Genomic DNA, 11998 nt, shown 5'->3' with positions numbered 1-11998 from the left:
ATATAGTGCTTTATTTCAGGCCAACATTCTATTGATTGCCTTTGAGTACTGTTACTATTCAGTAACAGTAAACTTAGGCCTTAAAATATTAATTAAAATGAATATTACTTTGTCCGATGAGGACAGTGCAGCATCCAATCTCAGAAGGATCTGCTACAGTTGTAACAGCATGGCTAAGGTGAATAGTTTACAATTATGCAATAATGTCGATCATCCAAGTGGATCATGATCTTCTTCAATAATTGTATAACTTTGAAGATTTGATTGTAGTATTAAGAGGCACACTCTCAATCCATTGAATATTCGCTATTATTATCCAATCACATGAAAATTGTTGTTATTCGCTTGAGTAGAATTATAATCCATCAGTAACAATTAATACACGCAGCTGATGATGATTTTATAAGAACAATTACGATAATAAAGTGCTTTTTCCCCCTTTTTGCAGTTATCAGAACTGGATTTAGGCTTACTGTTATTCTTACGGATATTAGTGTTAATCTATAACTTTAAGACAAGTTTACTTTCCTCAGCTGACGAAATAAGGAATATGAAAAGTCCTTACAATAATGAGGGAACGAATGAGATGTAGATTAAAATCTGAATGACATGTTGATATTTCAATGGAAAACTGATTTGTCGTTGTGGTATAAATTGTTTTACTTTCGGTTTATTTTCCGTTTCCCAAATGACTAGATACTTTTTCAATGGTAGGATACTATTTTTTTATTTACTTCTTGATCGATTTAGTAACAGACTTAATTCAACGACGATATTTCTGTCGAGTAAGCTTTACGAACTAGAATAAGCTTAATGAACAAGAATAATATTTCAATGCGTGTAAAACAAGGCTAGCCTACGTTTTAACCCAACGCCAATTACTGTCATTAGGTGATCATGCTCATTTTTATTATAATCATCAATAAAACTTCAACTTGATTTTACCAGAATATGAATTGGTTGAATCATACTCTGGGTATCCAATCTGTCTCTGCTATATTGTTTTATCATAATAGAATAGGTGGATATAAATAATATATTGTCCAGCTGATTATAGAGTAGGTTTGGCTTTAAAAATCGATAGCATCAAAGACCGCCTCTTCGCCTTGTTCACTTCCATTTTAATTAATTAGCCATTGTTTGGCCATCAATTAGCCCGAAAACCAGTTGAAAAATTAAAATCTACTCTCAATAGCTATTAAAATGAATATTTTATCCTTTCTTTTCCTACATGATTTTATTTAATATTAATTTAATTGGTTAGAATTGAACCATCGTTATATTTCCCATTCAATGAAGACAATAAAGTGAATAGATGATATTTTTAGATCTGTAATGAATATGCCGTTGAAGTAATTTTATTCTTACATTATTATCATAATTAGATGGAAAAATTATGTTTTACCCTTTTACCTTTAATGTTTTATTTATCCTCTTTTAACTATATATTAGCTTAAACAGATTGAAATTATCTCATATCTAGTTTAGCTTGTCACGGATTGATCGCATCGCTTTCTCAAGGGTGCTATACAGCTATACAGCTATACAGATTACTAAACTTCCCGTCGTAGCGATTGCAAGCCCTCAAGTTCAATATAATTTTTAACATCTGTCTGATGGTTACCACCTATGTCACCAAGATTCCAGTAAATGCGATTACGAATAGCAATTTGAATAGCATCATCTCGTCAATTTGTCTACTTGCTACTATTAAAAACAGTCAACTTTCAGGTACTGATAATCTTAACATGACTGCGTCAATTTTAGTATGAACAGTTTCTTATCTCCACTCTCTAATCCAGCTCAAGTCATTTTATTTTTGCTTTCGTCTCATTCAATTGACATATACAGAAATAAATTCTTATCAGTCCTAATACAATTAATATTACCGGCTAAACGATAAAAGACCGCAAGAATATTTACGTAACCTACCCAGGGAAATATTGACTGCCTTTCATAGTAACATTTATCTTCTTCAACAGATTACGCAACAGGAATTAGGTGGTGATCACCAATTTGATTCATTCTAAGGTAGTTCGTCGCGGTCATTGATTGGGAGATTTATTCTCGAGCAGAAACCGTTATAAAAGTGCTTGAAATCCTTCCTACCCTTTTTATTCATCAAGACAAGCTCATTTCCAAGATGGTTCTCGTAGCAGGAAATCTATCTTTAACCAGTAAAGTAATCCTTATCCCGACATTATCATTTACTTTCATCTTTGGCACTATTGGCAATATCTTAGTCTGTATTGCTATATTAACCAATCGCAAATTAAAAACGGCTACCAATGGATTTATCCTATCACTTGCTATTGCCGATTTACTCGTTTGCGATATTACGGTTCCTATCGCCTTAATTGGTCTATTCCAAGATCCTCGTCCCCGTGCAGCCCTTTTAGCTGGCGAATTGGCCTTATCCGGGGTGTCGTCTTCACAAATTCAACTCGCTGTAATAAGTATTGATCGTTATAGAGGCATCGTTTATCCAGACAAACCGCGTCTAACATGGAAGGAAGTTAAATATATCGTTCCTCCCTTATGGTTGTTGGCCATTACGGAAACTTGCCTAGTGGTTTTCAACTGGCCACACGATATTCGATTTGCACTCATTCATTTCTACTGGTTTTGGTTTATTGCTACTATCACCATTATATGTTATACCTTGATCTGGAGGAATATTGTTTTGCATAATCAAGATGTCGCTGGAGCTTTACGTCATTTAAAACAAGCAAGAATTAAGAAAGAAAAGAGAGCATTTATCATGATTATGTTAGTTGTCTGTTGTTTATTATTATGTTGGTCACCAGCTGCTATAATCTATGGCATTTTTTTGATGCAATATACAGACAAATCCGTCTCCGACAGTATGCGCGAACCGCTCAATGTTTTAGTCGCTTTTGGCTACTTTAATTCGTGCATTAATCCTTTCATATATAACTTGATGAATTCCACGTTTAGAAGTACCTTTCGTAAAATTTTAACCAATTTTTGTCGTCGGATACGTGGCCGATCTTTAACTAAAGTATCACCAATACCCGTTAGTAGTAGTAGCGTACAAGATGTTCGACGAATTGCCGTCAACAATCAGAAGGATAGTAGTACCACATAAAATGGATGTGATTAGCTATAGGAAAGGAAATTTTTTGTATTTTTAGGTATCCAAAAATCAACTGAAAATGAATTGGTAGACATTCAACGAGCTATCATCAACACTTGGAGGGAAAAATTGTTGTATTTTCTAGTATCTATAAAGCAAATGAAAAATGAAATGGTGGGCGTTCTCACAGCTGCATGCTGTCATCTCAATCATAAATAATCCTAAAATGGATCATATTCATTTTTTGGCTATTGATTTAAACCAACTATGAAGATATTTTTACGGCTATATTGCGCGAATGATTGAATAAATGGCGTACAGGTTGAGCCTATTATAGACTAGCAGTGGCAACCACTAAGATAGATATTATCAAAGCTTTTGCATGCAATATCCTATGGATTCGTGTTAAGCTAAAATTTCTTCCATAATAGCATGAGACGAAACAAAATCTTTTGGCCCTTGTTAGCTGCAGGACATAGATGGACAGCTTCGTTACAAAACTTGCCTTCACTTTATTTAATGGAAATTATTCTTTTATTCGTTTTTTGCACGAAATATTAAATATCTCCGGCAAAAATAGAGCTTTAAGCACTTTCATTGCAACATAGCAGTCGGAAGTATAATGGTCCTTGAAAGCAAATTTGAAATTACTATTAGTAGATTGGACCTTTGTAATAAATTTGCATAAACTATTTTATGATATCTTAAACTACTAGCTTGCAGTGTTTTAATTGACTGATTGCATATATAGATTAGCAATTTTTTCTGCTGAGGATGAAAAATTTTATGATGTTTATATTGCTGTACTGATTCAATATCGTATGATTTCTGTAAACTTGTTTACGTACGTAATTGAATAATTATGTCTTGGTTTATCTTACTCCTCACTGATTGCTTGTAGACTATGGCAACTCTATTACTGTTCATATATTCATGCATAAAATCTTAGGTAATCCAAATACATCATCCAATAGATTTTTCTATCTCTATGTAACTGAACTAAATTCGATCATATTAAGCCTAAGATCATAGCTTTATGCAATCTATCCTACAAAAATTTTTACAAAAATTTTTAAAATTTTTGTAGCCGTCCCCATGTTATTTACATGACACCGCAATATGTAAATAATTTTTACTGTTTTTCTTCTTGTTATCTTCAATTAGTATCTAAAAAAATTGACTTTCACTTTCACAAGTATTCTCTATCGATGCCCTTCATTTCTTCAATTCTAAATGCAGGGAAATGACTAATAAGACAAGGCATGGCAGTTCCTGCATATTTCCAGCATCCGTGAAAACCAGCATTGTCATTATTACTGTTCCATTTGTTTTATAGTTAATTAATTTTATATTTTTTCTATACACTACACAGCAAGCTTGGTTATATTCTATAGCTAAAGTCAATATTTTAAATTGTTTCTGGGCTGCTCATTATCAACTTTATATTCATATAAACAAGAACTTTGGCCCTCTATATAAAGCCTAAATAATGCCCACTGGCACCTGCTCAATGGTGTATGGTATTCTTGTTCAATATATAATCGCCTTATCCGATTAGAAAATGAAGTCTTTCCTACGGCCCTTTATCTCCATGACGACATATGCAGGATATTAAATTATGAATTTTGCATGTATCATTAGCCTACAGGATATTGGTCATCATAATTTTGCTTCTGCAGCGGTATTCTATTAATACATCATGGACATTCTGATCGTATAATTAAAATATTATTAAAGTGACATTGTCATCATTGCCTATTGGATTTTAGCATAACTGATACTGTTTGATGTGAGATTTTGTATAGATCAAAGTCTTGAGAAAACATAGAATCAATGCTAGAATAGAATAAAAATTTTCCATTTTAATCCTGAATAGAGTCTGTGCTATCAATGTATAATGGTAGAAATGTATGAGGCAGACAAAAGTACTCATAGCAAGAAGAGTCCTATATGCACGCACCTTGGTGACTGCTAGCTGATTTCATTAGACTGCATCATCTCTTGTTTATGAATCTTTGCTAGAGAGAATAAACCTTATCCTATACGAAATGGAATTAGAAACCTTCAATAACGTCAACAAGCAACTGATGAGATCTTCAGAAGCATAGGAGTACTAGGATTGGATATTATTTCTTAATATTAAACTCTATTTAATCCGACCGGATTGTAACAATTATTTTTCAGTCGTGATTGTCATATCGGCTGAAAAAAGATAATTTTGTCAGGCATTTTTTCCTTCTATAGCTAACTATAAGTCAATAATCATTTTTCATTTCAAAACGGTTATTACCTAATGTAAAACAATTCTTCAAAGATTCACTTTTCCAACTGTATTCATCAGCGCAATATTGACATAGGCGTGTAAGCAAAAAATGGTAATTTTTTCTTGATTCTATATCCATTTTCTTCATTGTTGCCATTAAATGATGCATGGATTAAGACGGCGCTATTCCATAATATAAATATCATTTCATCTACCTGAACTAGTTTATAGTGGGTAAACTCGGAATTGTAATCATAATTAGATGATTGTCTGATTTGCAAGGTATTCCTACAAACACAATTTAGCAATGGTGGTATACCTTAACCACCATAGAGGAATACTTGCTTTGAGGAATAAAGCACATGTTATAAACTCTATCTTACTACTATCACGTATCGATTTTAAGAATTTATTTTTAGAGGGGAATAAATAAGATAATTTGATAGAATGATATGCAATTTCTAAAAAAATTTATTGAGAATCAGCCATGTATAATCTTTAGTCCTTTTGTTTGAACTGCCATCAAGATACTGTATGCGTATGATGTGATATCTTCTGTTTTCACGGCCGGTATTGAGGCTATCTCATGTTCATGTTATCATTTATTTACTCTGTTCTATACTAGGTTTTGCTAAGGAAATAAAAAATGTTTCAATTGTATTTATCGCACGCTACATGATCGTCTATATTAGTAGCTCCATCACTACTATCTCATTTTGTTGCATCGAAATCAGATGTACCAACATGCGATACCTAAATAATCTACTCCCATCTCAATATTAGAACTTTATATTGTATCTCCTTCAAAATATTTGTTTGCACTAGGTCATATTCATTGACATGCCTTCATTTAATTAAACAGAAAGGGCTGGTTATAGCTGTTGATTAAATTTCATCATAATTTTGACTGGAATCAGTGCGATTTTCTGTATTTTTCTACTATTACAGTTTTTATTTTATGACTGTTTCCAGCAACCTTAGCAGATGTATATGAATATATATATACTTTCATCATAATGTCGCTTATGTTACAATAAAATAAAATTTTGAATTTTTGTTTTCAATCACTAGGAGTAGAAAAGTAGTAACAGCATTAATTATAATAAGCAAAACGTGGAGTTAGAATAGTATTGTATATTTTACAAATTGTGTATTGTCTTTCTATCATAGTAACCTTTGTGGCGATAGTGATTTCATTAATATTGAACTTTCGTCTATTTTGATGGCCATTGTTAAAATTGACTCCATATGTTATTAAAATATCAAATCTAAATAAATCCCAAAATAACCCCATCAATTGATATGGCGTAATGATGATATAAATTGGCATTGTTTTTCAACGGATGCCTTTACTATACAAGAATATTGATCTTTTTAAAATAACGTTGCATAAAGATCATAAAGTGGAATTATAGTAGAAAATATTAACGCAGAAAAAAGTCTGACATTTCTTTCTCTTTCGCATCGCATCACTATGCAATACTGGATGAATTGCACAGAAAGAAATCTAGTATTTCTTTCACTTTGGTTTGCAATTGAACGCTGAGTAGGATGCATTTCGATAATATACTGAAAGAATCATCCACTTCTTTATATCGCTACACATTTTGATAGCCATGACCGAAATTGACTCTATATGCTACTAAGAAAATAATATGTGGAAATGAATCCAGATAAGAGTCCATTTACGTGTGTTATTATCGCGTAGAGACGATACAATTCGGTATTAACCTGTGATTTCATTAAAAAAAATACTAATCTTTTTAAAGCGATATTATAGGCGCTCGTAAATCATAAAACAGAGCTAAAACATACGACGTTGATACAGAAAAAAAATTGACATTTCTTTCTCTTTAGTATTTTATCACTTGCAGCATTACAAGTGCTGGAATAGCTGTACAGAAGAAATTGAGTTTCTCTTCCCTTTTGTAATATGATGTAAAGGAGGATGCGCTACTATAATGTGCAGAAAGAACAACCTATTTCTTTCTCCTTGGTATCGTATCGCCATGCAATTTATTTACAATTAGCATTTCTCCAAAGCTAAAACAGCAAGTAGTACTTGATCAGTGATAAACATAAACATATAACTTTGGTTTATTGACATAGTGATAAAGTGAAAGAATTGGCCGAGATATGAACTAAGACAACCTAGACTCGATAACAAATATAAAAAATAATAACTTTAGATCTTGAAGATAATTGATTTGTTATGACAAGATGACAATCGTATTGATTTCATCTTCCATACATGTCATGCCGTGCGTTGGTTGTGGAAAAGCCGATCACAGCTGCAACATTACAAAGTTAATTTCAAAATTAGCCATAGGACGGCTACCAAGGCTTATTTATTTGATTTAATGGCAAGCTGATTTTTATTCACTTGTTTTATCCTTAATCGAATGCAGTCCATAATAATACAAAGAATATTTCCTGTTTGGGCTTGTAACGGCTAGCTTTGAGCTTGTGAATCTTATTCGTAGCTTCATATCAGATTGAAGCATTGCTAAAATTTAGTATGACGTAGATATACTTTATTAACCGGCAATATTTAAAGGAAACAGAAATTTCGTTAACAAATTTAGTTTTAGATTTCTCGGTTCTATCAATATTCAACTTGTTTTCTTTGGCTATATTGATTTTAAGCGATAGCTACGATGATCGTAAAAGATAGATATTGTCAATAGAATTTGTGGTAATGTATTCTATTTTTATTTCGCTTCAGTTCAATTCATAATACAATTCCATTTAATAAATTATTACGGTACAATATAGGCACGGAAACAAATTACCTAATGAACTTGTCAACATGCTATAAAGATAAAAAAACAGAGATTTTTTTATTGACACAATTAGGAGTGCTTTCATTAACATTTCAATACTTAACGTATTGCTGACGGAAATGCATTGAATCATCTTCAATTTTTATTATCTTGCGAAACCATACATTAATTTTACGTCCATGTAGTTTATATTATATGATTATAGGCGCTAAATCTTTAAATCAATAGCATTGATATCGAATTTTAAGTCTTATAGGTTATGATGATTCAATTGTTGGCAAATGCAGTTCAATATCAACTTCTAGCTAGCACTATGTTCTTAATCAGATCAATATGACGTTTTTACTCTCTACTGAACCAAGATAAATCGTCAATTTCATTTATCCACATGCTAGACTGATATCATTCATTCGACATCTCGATATGTATGTTAACTTTTGGATTTAATCTAGACAAATGAATTTATTTAACAGCATATTATACTCGTATACCCCTCAAGACAGGATAGCTCAAGTAGTAGTGTTACGCGTATAATAACAATTCGATTTTGCTTGTTCCTAATAATAGCCGAGATATATCTTAATCTCGCAGCTTCAAATGCTATTTCCTGTAGCCACTCTATGAAACAACCATAAGAGTCCTCAAAATACATTGATTATAAGATGCTGTAATTCTATAGTTATCAATTTGATTCCAGGTGAATAATATTATTTGCGACGCAATGCCGTTAATCTTTGCAAATGATTTGTCCTAGACATATTATCTATCATAGTGGAAATTACTGAAGATGAATGCATACATCTATCTATACCATTCTTCTTTTTAATTAATTCTCAGTTAGCAATCTGTTTCAGCGCTATTATATACATATGTACTTGTACATTTCGCATGTAGTATATCTTATATACCAGATGGCATGTTACTTGGGGTATACTCATGCATGCAAATAAAGTGAAAATTTTTAATTTTGTAGCCTAGTATGTTGCCATTGCTAAATAGATCTAAGCTCTTATCTGTACTTTATAAGCGCCAATGATGCTGTTCCGTAAGGATTATTTTAGTTGTTTCAGCTAATTACCGTGATTATGCCACACTAGAGATTTACTTAGCTATTGTCAAGTCAAATTTTGAGGTATAGAATTGCGATTACTGTGGTTGATCATTGTAGAAAATAAGTTCCACATTGAGACCTGAATAATCGTAAGAGTGATGGTGGCTCTAGACCTAAGAGGACTTGCGGTGTCAAGGATTAGCTGTAGGCCTTAACATTACTCTAAATTTTCTGATTTAATAGCACTGCCTTTGTAACGAATTAATTTTTAGAACCTCTTATCATTTATAGGCTTTGCAGAGCCGTCAGTAGTATTTAAAACTAAACATTTATTAACCAATCGCTCTTAAGATTCACTTTAAAAAACTACTTTGCACCACTTGAGAAAACAAAAATTATTTTAAGTTCAGTTACAATTTACCACATGATTCCCTCACAAAACACTATAAAACCAATAATCTTACTACAAAATACATCAAACTTCACTTCTAACGTAATTCCTAATCATCAATACATTATAGAAGTCTAAAAGTTAACCTTTAAACATCAAGATTTAGTCATAAAAATAACACTCTAACTACTTAACAATCAACGTAACCTCTGTCATTTGCCATCTTATTTTCTATTTTCTCAATTAAATTTTCCTAATGTAACTTTCATGTCACGTTATAAAATATCAAAATCTCAAATTCACAACGAAAAGTTCAAATTTCAAAAATCAACCCTTACAACATTTTCCAAAAATTAAAATCTAAAAATTGAATCAAAGGATTAACAAATGTGTAATGAAGGTTAATATTTAGTATTCTCCTTCATAGAATATTTCTTTATTTAGTAATGTATTGTAAGATGATTTAAGATTTTAGTATAGGACTTGCAAGTAATATCCAAATTAGTGTAGATGATAGTGGAAGGATTGTGTCAGATAGTATAATGTGAACCTGTCCACTGTAGTTAATATAGTTAATACTATTTAAGTGTTTGATTTGTAATCGTTGTTACATATTTAGGTTGTTGATTACTAATCTAAAAAAATCCTTGTAATGTTTATGTGAACCGCGTCCTTAAGTTGTGAATGACGTCTGTGAGTCATATGTAAGGATTGTCGGTATCTCATTGTAGAATTATAATTGTAACTATTAGTGACTTTTAAGTGAGAAGATTATGTATTCATTTACTGTAGACTTGTAAGGTTAACTTTATTTGTACTATGTGAGGGAATCGTAAGGTGTAATCTGTTCTAAGATATGTCCGATTAATTGCTAGTATTGTAGTTTGTAACTACTTTTAGCATACTTTAGGATTGATGATTCATAGTTAATAGACCACCTACTGCTCTGCGAAGCATATAAAATGGTGATATAATCGAGAATACTTTAGTCTTGTTTTCAGTGGAGTCTTCTTCGCTGTAGTCCTGTTTGTAGTTCTTGGTGTTAATCGAAGTCGTGGTCCTAACCACTAGAGGTCGTATAACTTAAGAAGAGATCGTAAGTTGTTTTGTTTGGTAAACTTTATAGATCATTTCGCTTGTTAGTTTCATATAGTGTTCAGCCGTATTGTTATACCTGTTACTATTGCAAGACTCACTTAAACGGCTTTTTAATTTACAAAGTAAAGTATATTAAATAAACTGGTGTTGTTCCCCTAATCTCTATCTTGGTTCATAGTGTCACCAACCTTAGTGTATCTTAGCAAAATAAAGCTAAATTATTACAAATGGCTAAAGTTTAGAGACCAAGCCGTTATTACGAATTCAGTTATAGTAATAGTGATAGTTCTTTCAACAGTATAATCATCTAGTAGTTTCATTCGTAAATGAGTGTTCGAGAAGATCTAATGAAAGCCTAGTAGAACTTTGTGGAAGTCTAGCCTAATCTAGTCTCGTTCGAGACGTTCACTTACATAACGCTCGAGGTTGATCAATCATAGCAATAATAAAAACAACATCTGTACGACATTATGCTAAATCTTATATAAAGAGATCAGTATAGAATTAATGTAATAACTTATAGAAATCATAGCTAGGCATTACCAGTACGATTCTTACAACGTAATAGAATGTTTTACTAACATAACACATCCATATATATATCTGTATTGGAATTTGATAAGGAATGAATTATTTTGCGATACAATAAATTCAGATTTGTAAAGTTCATTAATTATCAAAATTACTTTTCAAAATATATTAGCAAACGAGTACATAGTTATACAGTAAAATTCGATACATTTCTTTATTAGGATTATATTGAATTATATGGAATTTATCGCTCTATAGCTATGATACTATAAAGCCCAAAGATAATATCTTTCCTTGCATTTGGAAGAGTATGCACGTTCAATTTGATTTCATATATGATACTAAAATTAACTTTATCTAGATTAATTCTAATACGACACAATTCGATCTATTCCCACATGAAACTGTCTGAAGCTTGTTGCACTATAAACCTCTTAATCCTAACATACGCTAACTCATTCTAATGCTATCGTTGATGATATTTAAATGTAAAACAGTGTAAAATTTGCCGTTGTATAAACCTTATTACTTGTAAAGTTGAGATTTAATATATTTTATTATGTTTTGAACTGTGTTAAGCTTGTTGCATAAGCTCTTAATTTTGTAATTGCATCAGGCAGATAGGCGTTTTTTAGTATTTTAGAATGTTTATTAACATAAATCAGCGTTACAGGTACATTTACTAATCTTTGAGTTAAGTTTATGTACAGAAATGGTTGTACAAATAGCAATACATTTCATTTATATTTTTATTAACATATCTTATACGAAAATAATATTGCTA

General features: G+C 31.6%; 1 protein-coding gene across 1 annotated transcript; it reads left to right on the top strand.

Moving 5' to 3' along the window:
• Positions 1-2143: 2143 nt before the first annotated feature.
• On the top strand, positions 2144-3109 carry TRIADDRAFT_60811 (uncharacterized protein; the record flags this gene model as incomplete). The annotated part of the gene is made up of 1 exon (XM_002116822.1): positions 2144-3109. One exon carries the CDS (start codon positions 2144-2146, stop codon positions 3107-3109), a length of 966 nt encoding a protein of 321 aa, XP_002116858.1.
• Between the last annotated feature and the right edge of the window lie 8889 nt (positions 3110-11998).

The sequence above is a fragment of the Trichoplax adhaerens genome, genomic scaffold, assembly GCF_000150275.1.
Source record: "Trichoplax adhaerens TRIADscaffold_18 genomic scaffold, whole genome shotgun sequence".
NCBI lineage: Eukaryota > Metazoa > Placozoa > Uniplacotomia > Trichoplacea > Trichoplacidae > Trichoplax > Trichoplax adhaerens.
This window is presented reverse-complemented; position numbering and strand designations above follow the sequence as displayed.